We start from the raw sequence: 19,620 nt of genomic DNA on the forward strand, positions 1-19,620 counted from the left end.
ATACAAGTTGGTGGCTTACACTTTCTCCAACTAACCAGCAGATGGCATCTGTGAGTCGCCTATACCCCTCAAGTCAGTTCTCCCCAACTCTGTCTCTGTGGTGTGTGGGGAAATGATTTTTGTGGGGTTCAGTTGGTGAACTCAGTTTGGGTTTGTTGTTGGAGCTGTCCACCCTGAATGTGGTGCATGTGTCTGGGTGGTCAGGGAGGCAGGGCCGTTTTAATATTGAAACCTCCCAGGTGTTCCCAGAGATTCAAGGCTGTTGCAAGAGTCTAAGCCTTCATTTCAGTTTTGCCCCAGATTTTCTCTGTCACTGACCCACAAACCACCAGCATTGATGTAGCATCCCTGGGTTTTCCAAGTGGGCCCCCCCTCTCAGCTATGATCTTCCAGGACCTCTGCTGAGGGAAGGCTGTGCTAAGTCACTAGTGCATGTCATCCCTCAAGGGAAGCCCCGGGCCGCCGGGCCCTGCAGGGGCACTCCCAGCCTGATGCAAAGATTAGCTTATAATTCTTGACTGGTGTAAGTTCTGAATGAAAGGCAGGTAGTAGAGCTGGGCCCCACCCCTTTCCTCTTAGAGAAGATAGACCTCCTCCTTAGGGGGAGGTCATTAGCATTTCAGTGGTCTCTGCCTGTGCCACACCCCTGTCTGGGTCACCAAACTGGGAACTGAAAATGGCTGAGGCTTTCTCCACTGAGTTGAAAAAGGAAAAGAGCTAGTCCAAGGCGACCCTCTGGCTCTCCAAGGTCAGTTGTCACCCAAAGCCTCTGTCTACTTTTTGGAGATTCATACCTCGTAGTGAGCAGTTCACACTCGCTAATTAAAACCCCAGTTGGAACTCAGCTGAGCTATATTCGCTTGCTGGGAGAAAGCTTCTGTCTGGCACCACGAGGCTTTGTAGCTCGGGCTGTGGGGGAGGGGGTCTCCCGATTTGAATCCGCAGTTCTTACTTACAGGTTTTATGCTGTGATCTCAGGCAATCATCCTAATTCAGGTTAGTGTATGATGAGTGGACGGTCACGTTTGTCCCCCTGCAGTTATTCCGGATTATTTACTAGTTGTTTCTGGTTTTTTGTTAGTTGTTCCAGGGGGACTACTTAGCTTCCACTCCTCTCTATGCCCCCATCTTGGATCCTCCCCCACCAGTACAGTTTTGGATCGAAATAGAGTGGACATCCTTATCTTATTCATGATCTTTGGGGAAAGGCTTCCAGTCTTTCACCTGGTGGCTTTTTGTGGATGTCCTTTATTAGGTTGAAGAAGTTTTCCTCCTATTCTAGTGTTTTTATCTTGAAAGGGTGCTGAGTTTTGTCAAATGCTCTTTCTGCAACTATTGAGATCAAGTGGTCTTTGTCCTGACTCTGCCTATTGATATAGTATAGTACATTGATTGATTTTTAGATGTTAAACTAATCTTGCATTCTTGAGATAAATCCCCAATTATCTGTTTTTTGATGGAGTTTTATTGAGATATATTCACACACCATATAAACCCATCCAAAGTGTACAATTGATGGCTTCCAGTATTGTCACATAGTTGTGCATTCATCACCACAATCAATTTTAGAACATTTTCATTACTCTAAATGAATGAATGAATGAAATAAAAAAGAAAACCCAAAACATCCCATACCCCTTATTATTAAGAATGGATGATGTGCTTATAATTAAAAATAATAATATCCCTATTTTTTTAAACAGCTTTCTTTACACAAAATTATCTTTTGAGTGATTCTTTTCTACTAGACTGTGAGTGCCACTGAGCTGGGACTATGTTTTGCTCACCCATGTCCCCAGGGTTCCACAGAGACCTGGTTACAAAGTAGATCCTTAATAAATATTTGTTCACTAAATGAATGAATGAGAAAACAAGCCAGTATAAAATGACTGAAACAACCCTGCTCACCCCATGTCACTGAATATTAATTGACTGAAAGCCAGGCAGACACATCCGAGTCATCTGTGCATCCCAGTGTCTGAGCCTGCCTGGCTGAAGGCCTGTTGCTGGGAGCTGGGTGGAGGGAGCTGACGCGGTGTTTCTCTCCCTCAGGCCTACTCTCCATGGCCAACTCCAGCCTAAACACTAACGGCTCCCAGTTCTTCCTGACGTGTGACAAGACGGATTGGCTGGATGACAAGCACGTGGTGTTTGGGGAGGTCACCGAAGGCCTGGATGTCCTGCGGCAGATTGAGGCAGGTGGCCAGCAGTGGGCCTCACCCCTGCCTGGGCCCTGGGTGCACAGCCCTGTGGCAGAGCTGCAGGTGGTGCTCTGTGGCCTGGGAGGGAGGGGCGGGGACTGCTTCCAGGGGGAGGGGCTGCTTCTGCCCAGCTGCCCTTCTCTCTGGTGGGACAAGACCTGGTTGGGATGGGTGGGTGGGGGTGGGTTTCCCTCAGCAGCAATTTATCCTCCAACTCCCTCCCCTGATATCTCCTATTCTTCTCTTCTGTCCACAAAGGCCCAGGGCAGCAAGGACGGGAAGCCAAAGCAGAAAGTGATCATCGCCGACTGTGGGGAGTACATGTGATGCGGCACTTTCTCTGCTCTCCCCTTTCTCTGCTCTTGCCCCTGCATATCTAGGAGCTGTTAGCCCCCCACCCCACCCCCCCCCAGGAGCCAGCAGGGAACTCCCAAGGGTGTCCCACTTAAGAAGCAGCAGTTTGTGTCATGAGCCTTCCTTGGAGTCAGCTTGGAGCAGCTCCTTTGTAGGCATGGCCTGGACTTCCTCCAGTGTTGCCAGAGCCTCACCTGGGCTGCCAGGATGGCTCCTGGGATATTTTCTTCTGATAAAATAAATCATAGGTCTTGTGTAGGTCTCAGGTGTTTTTGGAAATTGCAGCTGTGACTGGGCTGTCTTGCTGGGATGGACCATAGCATCTTCCCTGCTGCTCCCCTCCCCTCTCTCAGGGTCAGGCTGAGTCCATGAGGAGACACCCTTGTCTGAAAATTGCAGGGCAGAAGTCTGAGCTGGGGCAGAAGTACCTCTTCCTTGCCCTCTCCTGCTGCCAGGCAGGAGTCTTAGGTTAGCCATTAGCCAGGCTCCATTCCCGCCCTTGTACCAGCGGGTTGCACATATCTAATGAGAACTATAATCAGTCTCAGTGATCCATTCATGCATTATTCATTTACTGAACAGATTATAAAAATGTACTATCACAGAATGCCCAGCGCCCTTCTTTTGCTGGCCACTGTACTTGGTGATGGGGAGATAGCAAGAAACAAGATTGAGGTGCTTCCTCCCCACCCTACCCCACCTCAGTCCCACCGGGAACTCATAGGCCAGCCCACGTCTGCAGCCTGTGCTAGGCTTGCCTCTCACACTCTGCCAGTTACTGGCCAGCAAGGCCTGTACACATCATGCATGTGTTGAAACTAAGGCCCATCAGTCACCAGAAACTTCCTCCAGGGCTGTCACTTGTTTCCCTGCCACCTCCGGGTAGCCTGCCTGTGTCAGTTCACTCAACATCCACTGGGCTGGGCTGAGCTGAGCTCCTTCTTTCAGCCTATGTTCCTATATTGGGTTGAGGTCCGGACAAGTGTAGAGGGGAGAAACCTGCTGTCCCTGGCCCCAGTGATGCTGCCCCTCCTGAGCATCCCTTCCCCTGGTGCTCTGTGCCATCACACAAGGGATGTGAGACCTGTTAGGTTTGTTAGTGAAAAAGCTAAGGCTCAGGTAGAAGTCAAGTGGCTCCAAAACCCACCAGCTCCTATTCATAGCCTCTTTTCCTGTGAAATTGTAGGTGTCCGCCTTCAGGTGGGGCTGCATCTTCAGTTGGTTTGGGCCTGCTCCCGTGGCTGGGGTCCACTGCCTGCAACCTTCCCAGCAGGGACCCTTGCTCCTTAATATCACTGTCACTCTCTGTCGGTCAGTCATGTCAGTGAGGCTAGGGTAATGCCAGCTATTCAGGACAGGTATAGTAGCCAAGAAGGAAGGGGATGTGTGTGAAGAACTCTGTATGACCGGCTCCAGAGATAAGTTGTGGGGGGGGGGGGGGGGTTAGAATCAGGCTGACCTGGAGCCCCAGGAGGGAAGACTGGTCACGCAACCCTGTGAAACAAGGGGGTCTGTTACTTACTTCACCTCCCTGATTGCTGTAGGAAGGTGGGACCAGTGGACTGTCCAGCGAGGCCACTGGAAGGAAATTATTGGGTGGCAGCTGCCCCCACAGCACCTGCAGGGGCTTCTGCAGCCATTACCTCACTAGGGTCACCCCACGACTCTCTCTCACACAGGAGGTCACCTGTGCCTCAGAGAGGTGGGGTTCCTGCCCAAGGACACCCTGCTCCTCCAGCAAGACCAAGCCTCCTGTTCGTGCCAAGTGGTACACAGAGATAGAGAAAAATTTGCTGATCTGGGGGTTCTGGGTTAATGCCAGCCCCATGGCTTTGCAGGTGTTTTCTCTTTGACCTCTGCCACATGCTACCTGCCTCCAGAAGCTGGGATGAGGCACCATGTGGAAGGGTCATCAGAGCCTCACAACCCGCCCCCCCCCCCAAGGGATGTGAGACCTGTTAGGTTTGTTAGTGAAAAAGCTAAGGCTCAGGTAGAAGTCAAGTGATGGACTGAAACTGAAAATTGTTTTCTAAGAATATTTAATAACAAAATTTCAAAATATATCATGAATTGAATAAAGCAGATTACCAAGTAGTGCATACAGTATGATCCTAACTTTGTAAAATTTCTATATATAGAAAGACAAATACACATGTGCCAAGAAAAGAGACAGGAAAGAATTACTAGTTCTGGTTATCTATGAGGTGGGATTATTGGTGTTTATTTTCTGTTTTATGGTATTTTCAAAAATTTCCCCAGGAAGTGTGTAATGTTTTCTTAAGTTAGAAAAAAGGTTCTTTTTGATATTTTAAAATATCCAAGTACGAAGAGAAACCTTTAATACAAAATTTCCCCCTTCAGTTTCCTGGGAGGGGGCAGTGTCCTGCAGGACACTCCTATCTTTGAGAATGCAAGGGCACGGCCTTGCCACATCCTAAACAGAGGGCCCAGCTCTGGTCAGTGCTGGCCTGGACTCCTTCCAAAGGCAGGTGAGAACACACGTCCACAGCTCATCCCAAAAGATGGTCAACTTTAGATTATTTTAGGAAAAGTACAGTTTTGAAGTAAGTCCAGCAGCACCTCCAGGACACCTTCTTGGAGGGGTGGGTTTTAATAGGAAGGCACACAGGAAAGGCTCAAAATTTGCAAATTCATTTAAAATAAGACTGCTGATAGATGCTGTGGTGGCTTGGAGGTGTACACTGTAGAAAAATATGTTCTTAATCCACTCTTGTGGGTGTAAACCCATTACAAATAGGACCTTTGATGAAGTTACTTCAGTTCAGATGTGGCCACCAAATCATCAATGGGTCTTAATCCTGTTGCTAGAAGCTTTATAGAGGCCACAGGGAGAAGCCACGGGGAGTAGCCAGAAGATGCTGCTATGTGCAAAGCCAAGGACTAAGGATCACCGGCAGCCAGCCCCAGAATTCCACAGCTTTGGGGAGAAAGCATTGCTTTGCTGATGCCTTGGTTTTGGACTTCTAGCCTCAAAGCCATAAGACAGTGAATTCCTGTTGTTAAGCCAACCCACTGTATGGTATTTGTTTTCGTAGCTGAGAAACTAAAACAGATATTTATTCAACACATTCATGCAGAGCTAAGTGCTCTGTGGACATATCTGATCCACAGTGGTCTGCAAGGGCAGAACCAATACTCCAGTCTACAGAGGAAGAAGCAGGCTCAGAGGTTACATGATTTGGTCAGATTAACACGAGGCAGAGCCAGGATTCAATGCCAGATCTGCTTGGCTCCAAAACCCACCAGCTCCTATTCATAGCCTCTTTTCCTGTGAAATTGTAGGGAATTTCTCTAAAGCATGTTACCCACTTTTCTACATTAAGACACAGACAGACATAAAAGAGTATCCTTTTGTATGATAAGCTGGCATCAAGGCCAGCATTGTGTGGCAGTTAGGAAGATGTTCACGGGGGTTTTCAAGCAGACAAAGCAGCAGTTTGACCCACACAGAATGGCCCCAGATTCTGCTCTTCCGTGTGTCCTCCGTTCTTGGCAGTGTTTACTTCTCACTGCTATCTTTAGGCCTGAGTTGACCATCCTTGTTTATGCTTCTAATGTGCAGCCTTTTATTGTACCCTGGGCTGCCAGAGGCAGCCAGATAAAAAAGTTTGTCATGGTAACTGAATACTGAGCTGGGATGACCCACCTCGTGGGCTTTATGTCCACAACTGTCTCACATCTCTGTGTCCTTTTCTACTTGTTTTTATTTGGTGGCTGCCTGGATAACTAAGGGTTCTAGAAATCTGGCAGGAGGGTTATGACTGTTGACTTATTGCTGTACCACATGGAAACGGAGTGACACGGTCCTTGGTTCCTGCTCTGCATACCTGATGGGCAAGGCATAGTTTTTCTTCAAAGCATCTGCTTGACAAACTTCCCTGGCAAACCCAAACCCTGCCAGATTACATGATGGGCATTGACAATACCAGACATTGACATTTAGTTGTCACAATAGGCTAATTTCTAAGCCACAACTGATCATGAGATTCGGAGAAGAGAGCTGTTAAAGTACTGAGGTGACAGGTTTCGTGTCATATGGGCAACTGGATTCAGGCTGTCTTGACTCTGTGGTGAGGCCAGCAGGCTTGAGGGACCTTTGGAAAAGACTCCCGTGTCCTCATGTCACAGATGGGAAACTAAGGCATGGATAAGGAAAGGGACTTGTCCAGACACCGGCAAGTCAGTGGCTGGGCTAGAACCAGAATATAAGTTTCCTGACATTTGGGCCAGTGCATCCGTCCTCTAGTACCTTCCAGCCTGAGCTCAAAGCGCCAGGCTAAGGGGGAACTCCCCACCTTCCAGACATTCTATGCCACACGGGCTCCTCTGAGCAATGGGGAGGGTCTCTGCACTGGCACACAGAGGCCTTCCCAGGCCCACATGGAGGGGCTGCTGGCCTGCAGCACACCCCCAGCCTCCACTCCTGCTGCCACACCTGCTGTCCCTGGAGGAACCTCAGGGGTGCAGATTGTGAATTCCAGAGATGCACCTGTTCATTAAGGTGAGCCCAGGATCTGCTTTTAATGACACAGTATTTCAGGGTTTGGGCAGCTGGGTTCTGTCTGCGCCAGCAGGTAAATTACAGGCGTAGCAAGTCAGAAATCAAATAAACACTCCAACTCCCAGCAGCTGCTCCCAAAGGAGAGTAGTTTCCGGGAACAGTTGTGGCTAGGTTGAACCTCCCCACCCAGCTCTGCCTAATTACTACCTGTCTCTCCGCTGGGATAGGGACCTTTTCTTTGGCTCACAGGCCCAGAGAAACAGGACAGGGCTCCTGGGCATGCAGGGTCACACAGACTTTGGTGACCAGCTTGTTCTTAACTCCTAGACACTGGTGGGCACTGACAGGTACCCACCCTGGCCATAGGCTGCCCGGTCTTTTCAGGCACCATGCTCCGGGTAGAATGGATTGCTCCTTAGTGTGGCAGGAGGTGGGAAACCAAGTTCATTTAACTCTGAACAATTGGTTGCGCCTGTCTGGCATTTTGTGCTGAGGATTTTGAGGCTGTATCCACATTCGGTGGAAAAAGTACCCAGGTTGATTACTGATGTTGGTCATGGACAAGAGAATAGGAAATGGTGAGTTCTGTGCTATTTTTGCCACCCTTGACCACTCTGGCTGCTGTCATTGCTTCTGCTAAAGATTAATGTTAACTTTTTCTCAGTGCTGAACTCTAGAAGGCTCAACATGGTGGGGATGGTTGCGGAAACTGCGGACCCCCAAGGTTCTTTCAAACTGAAAAGGCTGGTAATTGGACACAAAGCCCATTTTTAGCAGCGGCAGGGGCAGGGGCAGGGGCAGGTCCAGGCCAGGAAGACGGGAAAATAAATGCCTCGAAATGTCTCCATTGGCTTCAACCTTGAGTCATGAGGCCCAAGCAGCTTTCTTTTCCTGACCCATATGCTTAACTTTGCCCAGGGCCAAGTTAAGAATCCAAGAATATACTATATTGAGGGCATATCCCTGTTGTCTGGGCCCCAGAAACGCCCAGTTCTGCACTTAGGAAGGGGCAGGCCCAAACCCTGTGATGAATGGTGCAGGGCCTCAGCTGGCCAACCTGGGGTCACAGGTGCTCCCCAGACTACCCTGGGGCTGCCAGGCTGGGCCAGTGATGGCCACGGGCAGGTCCTAAGATAGGACTTCTGGCTGAGCCCAGACAGCCCAGTCAGCACACACTTCTGCAGCTACCGTGTGCTGTAGGCCCAGTAGGACTGGGGCGGAGGAGAGTCTGCCAGAAACCCCAAGGGAAGGGAGACAGAGAGTCCTGGAGTGGACCAGAACCTTGGCAGGAAGTGGGCCCTCACAGCCAATGCTACCTGAGCTATGACTGCATTTGAGGGTTTCCTGCCTCTGGTCAGGGCCCTGCCTGGCATGGGGAGGGATGGCTGCAGCAGGGCCAGGCGGGGTGGGGGTTCAGTGGCAGCCGCAGGCCTTGACCACCATGTTACGGTGCTTTCGCAGGATGACATTGTTGCTGTTGTCATAGTAGAGCACAGAAGTGGCACTCAGCTTGGTGGGTGCACAGCACGCCTTGGGGACTGTCTCTGGCTTCATCAGGTGCACCTGGCCAGAGAGAGGACAGCAGGCAGAGGCATGAGCTTGGCAGCATTCTCCACGCTTTTCACTCAGCCAGGCCCTAGCTCCTGCCTGCTCCCTGTTCCACCCTGTCTCACAGGTCTCTGGCCTTGCTCCATTCTCTACCTCCAGCTAGAGCAGGTTCTTCCATGCAGATCTGACCCTGCCACTACCCTCCTTGAGCCCTGCCCTGCCCTCACGGCACAGCCTGAGTACTTGGCTTGGTGTTCCAGGCCCCAAAACTCCCCCAGGTCTACTGCCCACTTCCTGACATATACACTCCTCTCCAGACATGGACACCCCTGCTGTTTCCCAGCACACCCTGGTGCACCTGGTGCCTGGTCTGCTTGGAACACCCCCTGAACATCATCTATGAGATCCCCTCCACTTCATTTCTTTTCTCTGGATTCCACAGCACTTCCAATGCTTTTTATTATATCCCTGATCATGTCTTGTTGTTATCTGTTTATGGGTCTGTCTGCCCCCACCAGACTGTGAACCAGTGAATGTTCATGGAACACTCTAATAATTCTAGGACCCTGCCCCCATCCCTCAGCCTTTGACTGGAAGCCCCAGCTCTGAGCCAGCCTGAAGAGCAGCAGCATAGCTGCCTTGGGGCCCTAAGGTCTCTTGGGGCCCATGGGGCAAGGCTGAAGCCTCTGTAGAGCTGTCCAGCCAGACTGGGACTTGGGGCAGTGGGCTCCCAACTTTCCAATGTCCACATGCAGTGGTGGGGCTCCTAGGAGGCAGCTACAGGCCCATCTGAAAGAAACCAGGAGACTTCACCCACAGGGCTCTCAGGGGCTGGAAACGTGAGGATCCTTCTTGAGTTGGGACCCTGAAGATAGAAGTCAGACACTCCAGGGTTGTGTCATTCTGTGACTCCTCACTGGAGAGCAGAGCTTTATCAGATGAGTGACAAAAAGAAAAATGGGCCTTTTATTCCACCCAGCACGAAAGGGACTGATTTGTAGAGTCTAATGGGTCATTCCATCTGTGCCAGTTTGAATGTATTATGTCCCCTAAAACACCATTATCTTTGATGTAATCTTGTGTGGGCAGACATATCAGTGTTGATTAGATTCTAATTCTTTGAGTGTTTCCGTGGAGATGCGCCCCACTCAACTGTGGGTGATGACTCTGATTGGATAATTTCCGTGGAGGTGTTGGCCCACCCATTCAGGGTGGATCTAAATTAAATCACTGGAGCCATATAAATGAGCCGACAAACAGAAGGAACTCAGTGCAGCTGAGAGTGACATTTTGAAGAGGAGCTACAGCCAAGAGGGACACTTTGAAGAATGCATAGAAGCTGAGAAAGTAGCTGCAGGTAAGAGAGACAGTTTGAAGATGGTCGTTGAAAGCAGACATTCGCTCTGGAGAAGCTAAGAGAGGATGCCCCAAGAGTAACTGAGAGTGACATTTTTGAGGAACTGCAGCCTAGAGAGGAAGATCCTGGGAGAAAGCCATTTTGAACCCACAACTTTGGAGCAGATGCCAGCCACATGCCTTCCCAGCTAACAGAGGTTTTCCAGACACCATTTGCCATCCTCCAGTGAAGGTACCCGATTACTGATGTGTTACCTTGGACACTTTATGGCCTTAAGACATAACTAAATAAACCCCCTTTTATAAAAGTCAGTCCATCTCTGGTGTTTTGCATTCTGGCAGCATTAGCAAACTAGAACAGATTTTGGTACTGGAGGTGGGGTGCTGCTGAGTTTGCAAATACCAAACATGATGGAACAGCTTTTTAAATGGATAAAGGGAAGATTCTGGAAGAATTGTGAGGAGCTTGATAGAAAAGGCCTAAACTGCTTTGAAGAGACTATTTGTGGAAATATGGACTTTAAAGGTACTTCTAATGGGGACTTGAGCAGAAATGATGAATGTGTTGTTGCAAACTGGAAGGAGGGCGATCCTTGTTTTAAAGTGGCCAGGAATTTGGCAAAATTGAGTCCTGGTGTTGGATGGAAGGCAGAATTTGAAAGCGACAACCTGGAATATTTAGTTGGTGAGATCTCCAAGCAAAATGTAGAAAAAGTAGCCTGGCTTTTACTTGCAGCTTATAGTAAAATGCGAGAGGACAAAGATAAGCTGAGAAATGAACTCTTGGTTTCAAGGAAACCAGAAACTGATGGCGTAAAAAAACTCTGGGCTTCCAGGGGGTGAAACCCCAGAAGCTACAGCCCAATGTGAAGATGTAACCAAACATGGAACCCAGCCACCATTTCAGTACAAGCCAAGACTGGAGAAGGAGTTAAGCAGAAAGGATTTGTGAAAAGTCCTATTGTCTGATGGCTTTGACCCCTGTGTGCTTCATGCGAAGCCAACAGAATTTTGGTGAGCTCTTTACAGACAGAGCTGCTGCTGGTCAGGGCTGGAGGAGACAGACAAGGAACAAATTGAAGGAAAAATTTCTTCAAAGACAGAGCCATGGAGGTTGAGGCCTGGAGTCAAGAGGTCTCAGGCTGGGAGAGTGGCATGGCCCACATGCATGGAAAGGGTGAGTTTGCCCCAGAGATCGAGGGTGGGCCTTCCACCTCGATGCTCCGGAAGAGTTTTGCCACCCCAGGCCCCAAAGAGGGTGGAGCACATTCCTATGGAATTGGGGAGAGCCTTGCCACCCCACTGTTCTAAAGGGGTTAAGCATGTGCCCTGGAGATAGAAGGGAATCTGGGTGCTGCCCCGATGTTTGAGGAGGGTGGGGCTGAGAAATTGGTCTCCCCAATGTGTGGATATGTTGGAGAACTCACCCCAGCATTCGGAGAGGAAAGGGCTGCCGAAAAGGCCCTTAGGAAGGGTTAGACTCCCACTCTCTCAAGCCCCAAGGATGCAACGTCTTTCTGTAAATGACTCTCAGACTTTGAAATCTAATGGAGTTTGTCCTGCAGGTTTTAGGAACTCTTTTGGTCCTGTGAACCCTGTTTTCCTTTCAGTTTCTCCTTATGGCAATGGGAATGTCTGTCCTATGAATGTCCCTCCTTTGTATATTGGAAGCACATAACTTGTTCTAAGTTTACAGGTCCACAGTCAGAGGGGAATTTTGTTTTTGGACAGACCACACCTATAACTGATTTAATGGGATCTTGTACTTAACTACTGTTCCTGAAATGACTCAAGTTTTTGTGATATTGTGATGAGATGAATGTATTTTGTATATGGAAAGATCATGTCATATTGGGGTCCAGGGGGTGGAATGTGCCAGTTTGAATGTATTATGTCCCCGAAAATGCCATTATCTTCGATGTAATCTTGTGTGGGCAGACATATCAGTGTTGATTGAATTGTAATTCTTTGAGTGTTTCCATGGAGATGCGCCCCACCCAACTGTGGGTGATGACTCTGACTGGATAATTTCCATGGGGGTATTTCCCCACCCATTCAGGGTGGGTCTAAATTAAATCACTGGAGGCATATAAATGAGCTGACAAACAGAAAGAACTCAGTGCATCTGAGAGTGACATTTTGAAGAGGAGCTACAGCCAAGAGGGACATGTTAAAGAATGCACAGAAGCTGAGAGAGTAGGTGCAGATGAGACAGTTTGAAGACAGCCGTTGAAAGCACACTTTTGCTCTGGAGAAGTGAAAGAGCAACTGAGAGTGACATTTTTGAGAAACTGTAGCCTAGAGAGGAACATCCCGGGAGAAAGCCATTTTGAACCCAGAACTTTGGAGCAGACGCCAGCCACATGCCTTCCCAGCCAATAGAGGATTTCCAGACACCATTGGCCATCCTCCAGTGAAGGTACCTGATTGCTGATGTGTTATCTTGGACACTTTATGGCCTTAAGACTGTAACTGTGTAAACAAATAAACCTCCTTTTATAAAAGTCAATCCATCTCTGGTGTTTTGCATTCTGGCAGCATTAGCAAACTGGAACACCATCCAATTCCCTTTTGAGCCCTGCACCATGGGGGGTACCAAACCAGAAGCTCTCTGACTCATGGGCTGGGCGCCCTGGGTATAGATCGCACAATTCTGCTGCGTTTTCTTCTCTGCCAAATGGGTATAATGATACTTCCTCATTTCAAAGGCAAACATTTCTTGGACACTTGCCTTATGTTGGCACTGCCAGGATGGAAGACACAGAAATAACCAGACACAGTCCTAGCCTCACAGCCTCAGTGGGTAGTAGGGGGGAAACAGGGAAAGATTTCAATGAACAACAAGACATGAAGCGAGCAGCACAATATTCAAAGTGGGCCCTCGGTAACTCTGGGAGCATGAGCAGTGGTGACCCACTGAGCCTGGGGCAGGGACCCAGAAGGGAGGCGTGCTGGGTGAGGAGGAGCATACCAAGGTCAGGGTGAGGAGAGGAGGCCCTCAGGGTGGAGGTATGACATGTCAAGGGCAGAGAGGTGTGAGACAGTGCCGCACCTCCTGGGCACTGAGGGGGTCCAGAGAGACAAGGGCACTAAGACATTGAGCAGGCGGATGTTGGGTGAGAGGTCGGCAGGGTGGCCAGCAAGACCCAAGGGCTCCAACTTCCTCCTGGGGATAACGGGAAGTGATAGAAAGTTTCTGGGCCAAGAATGAGCTGGTCAGATTTGGGCTTAGTAAGATCTTGCTGGCTGGTGCACAGAGAATGGACCCACAGAGTGAGCCTTGTGGGACACCTTTTCTCTTGGTTCTCAGGCCACCCCCAGGTGTATGCCTCTCCCAAATCACTGCCTGTCCTCCCAGACTCCCTGTGGCTCCTCTCCCTTCCAGACCTCTAGATGTAAGAGCCCCCGTTCTGAGCTCTCCTCTCCTACAGGTCTATTCTTTCTCCCTAGAGGGTCTCATCTATGCTCATGACTTAAAAATTCAGATTGGAGCTCTCCCCTGACCACCAAATCCGTGGATCCAACTACCCATCCAATGTCATCACTTGGAGTCCAATAGGATCTCAAACATTGTGGCTAAAGCAGAACCAGTAATTCCACCAATCCTCCCAATCCCAGCAACAGCTCTGCCCTACACCAGGCCTTCTCTGTCCTAGGTAGATGGTACCCTCATCCACCCAAGTTGCTCAGGCCCCACACCTAGAAGGCAGCCTTGATTCCTCTCCTTCCCGACTCCCTAAACCCGTTTCATGGGAGCATCCACAGCCTGGGCTATCTCTGACCCCTTCTTACCCTCACCAAGCTGCCATGGTCTCAGATGTCATCAGCTCTTGTCAGGAGACCACAGCAGCCTCCTTACTGACCTTCTCCACCCTTGACTGGCTATGGTCCATCCTACCCGCAGCAGCCAGATAGATACTTCCACAGAGTCAGAACGATCATGGCACCCCTTTGCTTAAACCCCCCAACACCTTCTTTGTTCACTTGGAATAAAGATGCACCCTCTTTTCCAGGTACCACAAGGTCCTGTATGACCTGGCCCCAGCCCCCTCCAACTACCCGTCCCTCCACTCTCACCTTTGCCCACGCCACTCCAGCCCTAAGTCCTTGCTGGCCCTGGACCCACCAAGTTTGTTCCTCTCTTATGACCTTTGCTCTTGTTCCTTCTGCCTGGCTTCTCCATCTTCAGAGAGACCCAGGTACACTCTCTCTCTCCTGAAGGACTACTCTTCCCTTTTTCATTGATGCATCACCCTGATCATTTGTTTGTTATATGTCATTGACAGCGTTATCCCAGAGAGCAGAGATTATCATCTGTTGGCTACCCAGCACACAGTGAGTGCTTGAGCTCTGTTGACTGACAAGCCCTGTGGGCCTGAGCTGAGTTGGTGGCAGGGGCATGGTGTGAGAGGATGGGTTCTTGGGAGATGTTGGTGGAATCATCACACATGATCCCTCCTCTCACGGGGCTATGAGAACATGATAAACGGTGGCTGGTGTGGGCTGCTCCACACATGTCTTATCATCACCCCTGAACTTCCAAAAGGAGGCAGCTCACAGGTCTCCAGAAAATCCCATTTGACCACTGAAAAGATAAGCATTATCTTAAGATCGAAGCTGCTTTTCTTCATTCATTTACTCTCAATCTAACACATCACCTTTAAACAACCTCTTTCTAGGAAAATAGGAGGCTCTGGGATACTAGGATCTGGGATTCTAGGTGAAAAGTTCTAGAAAGATGTCTCACCACCAGAATCAATAAACATATAAAACACTTAACAAGCAGCATCAACAAGCTTCATCTTAGAAACTTTTCCAAAGCATTTAAAGTTACCTCAGACTCAGGGGCATCAAAAAGCCTACAAATGGCTGTGAATGGAATAGGGAAAAGCCAATGTGAGAGTAAAGTGAAGAGTCGCAGCCTGCAGTGTGTCAGTGCCACACCCTGGAGAAATAGGCACCTTAGTGCCTTGTTGGTGGGAAGGTAAAATGGCACAGCTGCTGTGGAAAACAAGTTAGTGCTTCCTTAAAAAGTTAAACATAGAACTCCCACATGACCTGACAAGGCCATTCTCAGGTATATACCTGGAAGAACTGTAAGTAGGGACTCGGACAGACATTTGTCCACTGAGTCCAGAGCAGCACTGTTCACAACAGCCAAAAGGTAGAAGCAACCTCAAGGTCCATCGGCAGATGAGTGGATAAACAAAACGTGGTGTATACATACAATGCATTATTATTCAGCCTGAAAATGAGTGAAGTTCTATAACACGCTACACCATGGATGAACCTTGAAGGCATCATACTGAGTGAAATAAGTCAGACACAAAGGGACAGATATTACATGATTCCATTTACATGAAATAGCTAGAGTGTGCAAATTCACAGAGACAGAAGGTAGAGTGAAGGTACCCGGAGAAGGGAGGACACTGCAAATGTGATTAATCTCACTGAATTGTATGCTTGGGAATGGGTGAGATGGGAAAGTTCATGTATATATATATTTCCACAATTTAAAAAAGAGAGAGAGAGACTAAAGAGGCAGTAACAACTAAATATAATACATGATCTGGACTGGAGGAGAAAATGCCTGAAAGGACATTATTGGGACATATGAAAACATTAGAGTATAGTCTATAAACTTTATATTAATGTTACATTTCTTGAATTTGGTAACTATACTTAAGGTGGTTATATAAGTGAATGTCCTCATGTAACCTTATGTTCTTAGGAAATGTGCATGCAAGTATTGTGTTCAAGGAGCATGATTTTCAAATGTTTACAAAATAGATAGATGGATAGAATGACATGGCAAATGTGGCAAACCATTAAAAGTTGGATCTGGGTATGAGGGTGGCGTGCATGTCAGAGTTCTCTATATGGGGTTTGTATTATTTTTGCAATGGTCCTGTGAGTTTGAAATTATTTCAAAATAAAAAGTTTAAAAAGGTCCCATAGGTACCCCCATGAGTGCATGTGTCTTCTGTGTGTGCTCTGCACTTGGCCACATGCAGGCTGCCTGAAGGGTCTGGGTCTCCATGTAGGTACACAGATGCCCCATATAAGCATGTGCAGTGCATATACAGGTTTGTGTACATGACTTTTTAGTATATGTCTATGGGGTATAAATATGTTCAGGTGGATGTTAATCTGCATATTGAAGTGTGGGAACTTGAGACCATCAGTTTCTGTGTATGTGTGTGAATTTAAAAAAATTATGGTAACATATATACAACATATAATTCCCATTTTAACTACTTTCCAGTAAACAGTTTGATGGTGTTAACTGTATTCACAATGCTAGGCTACCATCACCAGTGCCCATTACCAAATCTTTTCTGTCACCCCAAACAGAAACTCTGTACCAATTAAGCCTAACTCCCTGTTCTGTACCTGCACCCCTGGTGCTGGTGCCCTGTCATTTTGCATGGGAATTTAACATGTGCTGATTCTGTGCTAAGAAAACTCCCTGAGACACGGAGCAGGGACTCTCATTTACTTCCTGGCTCTACAGCCCCGTTCCCTCAGAGCCCTCCTTCACCCCAGGGGTGGCCCGGGATGGGCTAGTACTGACCAGGGACTGCAGGATGGCGTGGTTGGTGGCGTTCATGCAGGAGTCCAGAGGGAAGGAACACTCCCCCTCACAGTAATATGCGGAGTAGCCTTGGGGGGCGATGACCCAATCCTGGGGGGTGTGGGAAAAGAGTGAGTCCTATCCATGTGCCCCTCCTTGGCCCCTTCATCCAACTCTGCCACAGGATGACTCGGGGCTGCCTCTTCCCTTCCCTGAGCCTTAGGGCCCCATCAACCTAGGGCAGGACCCAGCCCCAAAGCCCTCAAATCCTCCCAAAGACCCTCAGCAGATGGGCCAGGGACACACCCTTACACCCCCTCAGTGCTCTGTGGCACCCTCACCCAGCCTGCCCTCTGCTCAATCTCCTATAGCTGAAGTTCCATAAAAGACACCAGGTACTGCCCCACCCTGCCCTCGGTTTCCCTGTTGGCAGCTCTAACATTTTAGTTGACCAAGGATTCAGATAGTTTCCATTTGCATGATTTTTATAAGAAATCCTTTCTCATTAGAAAAGTAACATGTCACTTTAGAAAACTTGGAAAACACGAAAGAAAAAGACACATAAAGACGAAACTTCATCACCCATAATTCTCTCTCCTCCCTACAGATACACTTATGTTCTAAAGGTGGGCTTTATCATTTAAGAAAGAAGAAGGAAAGTCAGAAATTACCAGCCAGCCAAGGTCCTGGAAGCTGACATAGAGCTCGTGCCGGCGGCAAACCCGTCGCCCATTGTAGCCATGCACGTCATCTGTGGGGGACAGAGCACAGTCTTTTCTGGGGTCCCCACTCTGTCCAGCTAGCAGGGGGTATTCCCAGGGAGCATGTGAATAAACGAATGATTGAAAACTAAACCATTTGGTCTTATAAAGCCCCTCCCTGGGCTCTGCTTGTGCCACAATCCAGCTATAGCCCTTTTTATGGGTTTCCCTCAGTCTAGAGTAACCCCAGGCCCAGTCTGGCCTCCCATCTTTACCCTGTGTGCCCCTTGATGCTCCTATAACAGCTAAATAGGACCCTGGGCTTTCCTCCAGATGCACCTCCTGACTCCAGCCCATCCTCCAGCCACGCCATGTCCATCCCACACGTTCAGGTGTGCCCACATTGGGGTCGCCAAAGGGCCGACTCCCCATGAAGGAGGGCACATGGCCAGTCAGGCCGGTCCCTGACTCCCTGGGGTCGACTTAGTAGGGAGACTTCTGCATAACAAGTGCAGATCCTGAAGGTGCCCAGGGTAGAACCCAGGGCTGTGAGGGGCTGTGGCTGCCCAGGGGAAGGGGCAAGTGGTCCTGATGGAGGATTCTGGGAAAGGCCTCCTCCTGGAGAGTGAGATGCAGGGGCTCAGAGGTCTGAGAGATGGAGTGGCTGGACATCAGGGTGCACTGGGGCAAGACAGTATCTGGAAGGTGGCTGGAGGAGACAGCGTGAACCACTGAGGGCCTGAGAGGGCTGTGGGCACCACCTGGTTCCTGTCCAGCCTCTTGGTCAAATGCCTGCCTGACCTCATAACCAGGCCCTGTCCTGGCCCTTACCAAAGATCCCTGGGAGTTTGTTTGGGTGAGGCAGCTCATTAGTTTTCTTCGGTGGCCTCCTCTTCAGGGGCCTCACTGCCCGAGGGGCTCGGACAGGACTTGGGCTCGCCCTGAAGAAAGTGACCATGAAAGGCTGTTTGGAGCGTGGTGCCTGTTGCCCCAGCAGCCCAGCCAGGCCAGGATCCATGCTGTGCCCTGGACAGAGAGAGGAGAGAGGCGGTCACTCACGGGCGGTGCCCCTGCAGGTGGACACAGCAGGGATCTCTCGAGAGAGAGAGCATGAAGGTTGCAGACCTGAGAGGGACCCACTGTGCCTCAGCTTTCTCATTTAATGACCTGAGACTAAGTACCCCCACCTCCCTGCCAGGCAGGTCTGAAGGAGATGGTGGGTGTGCGGGTCCTTGGAGAAGTGCACCCATCGTTATTAGTGAAAATCACGAAAACTGACATTTACATAGCACTTTACAAGTTTCAAGTTATTTTACACAAATTTCTCATTCAGTCTGTATCTCATATTTTACTGAAGAAACTTCAGGGTCATTCAGTGATGACCCCGAGTCACCCTGCCAGTGACTCAGAATCAGGGTACCCAATGTGGTCTGAGGGCTCCATGTTCTGTCTCCCGTCCCCTATCTTTGGGGGATGCTTATGTATAAATATGACACGCAGCTAAATGTAGCAGCTGCCCGATGTAGTGAGTGTCTCACTGCCGAGCTCTGCCCAAGAGCATGGCATTGATCAGCTCCCTGACCCCAGCAATGAGATGGGGTGACACATGGGAACACGGTCCCAGACTAGGGTTGGACCCATGTTGGTCTAACTCCAGAGACCAAGTTCCTTACCCAAGTTCCTGAACCTGGATTTATGGTTAAAGAGAATGGCTGTAGACTGGGATGTGATTTGGGCCTCTACCCCAGGTTTGGTGAAGCCTATAAAAATGGGATTTTATCCCACAGCTGTTTAAAGGCTGGGAATGCCATTTAAAAATGATGATTAGCCCTAGAAATGTATAAGTTCACCAGTAAAATTATCTCCCTGTTTCTGTTTGTATTTCCAAATGATGTTTGTTCTTTTTTTAAATAATAAAAATAATATATTAACAATAGTAAAGAAACTTTTGAAAAGGAATATCACTCATAAACTTCTCCCCAACTCTAAAACATTTATTTTCAATTTTCTGGGTTATTTTTGTGTGTCAATTTAAGTTTTTCATAGTCATCAGCAGAGCAAAAAAATCTATATTCTCCCCCAACTTCTTCACTAAAACATTTTCCCAATTGTTAATTTAAGTCTCAATAATAAACATTTCAAATGTTATAAAATTCCTTTGAGTGGACACACCATAATTTACTTAGATATTACCTTATCATTAGATATTTAGAGGTAATTTCCTGGCTTTCAATATGAAAAATTTACTAGAGCCTCTTTATTTTTTCCTGTGAAAATTTCTCATATAGGAGCATTATTATCAACTCATTTTTATGTCTCTTAAAACAGTAAAAATTGTTCAGTTTTCATGAGAATACATTTCTC

At 48.5% G+C, this 19,620-nt stretch overlaps 2 protein-coding genes across 16 annotated transcripts in view; one reads left to right on the plus strand and one right to left on the minus strand.

Moving 5' to 3' along the window:
- Positions 1-9,765, plus strand: part of LOC119527521 (peptidyl-prolyl cis-trans isomerase E-like) — an 89,614-nt gene extending 79,849 nt beyond the window's left edge. For 13 of the 15 annotated variants that reach the window (XR_005215422.1, XR_005215415.1, XR_005215421.1 and 10 more), the window contains one exon: positions 2,053-2,195. Coding sequence is in view for 2 of the 15 variants with exons in the window: in XM_037827623.1 (XP_037683551.1) it covers positions 2,053-2,195; positions 2,460-2,528 (212 nt within the window). In the remaining 13 variants the exon portion in view is untranslated. Of the gene's footprint in view, positions 1-2,052; positions 2,196-2,459 lie in introns of those variants that run through there. The other 2 variants (XM_037827623.1, XM_037827622.1) reach the window with 1 other exon arrangement.
- The window catches only part of LOC119527519 (bone morphogenetic protein 8A), a 43,272-nt gene continuing 28,236 nt past the window's right edge, over positions 4,585-19,620 (minus strand). The window contains exons 4-7 of the mRNA XM_037827619.1: positions 18,088-18,282; positions 17,227-17,306; positions 16,556-16,666; positions 4,585-8,640 (exon numbers count right to left, since the gene is read on the minus strand). Coding sequence (XP_037683547.1) covers positions 8,491-8,640; positions 16,556-16,666; positions 17,227-17,306; positions 18,088-18,282 — 536 coding nt within the window. The 3' untranslated portion in view covers positions 4,585-8,490. The remainder of the gene's footprint in view (positions 8,641-16,555; positions 16,667-17,226; positions 17,307-18,087; positions 18,283-19,620) is intronic.

This window comes from Choloepus didactylus, chromosome 2 (genome assembly GCF_015220235.1).
Source record: "Choloepus didactylus isolate mChoDid1 chromosome 2, mChoDid1.pri, whole genome shotgun sequence".
Taxonomy (NCBI): Eukaryota; Metazoa; Chordata; class Mammalia; order Pilosa; family Megalonychidae; genus Choloepus; species Choloepus didactylus.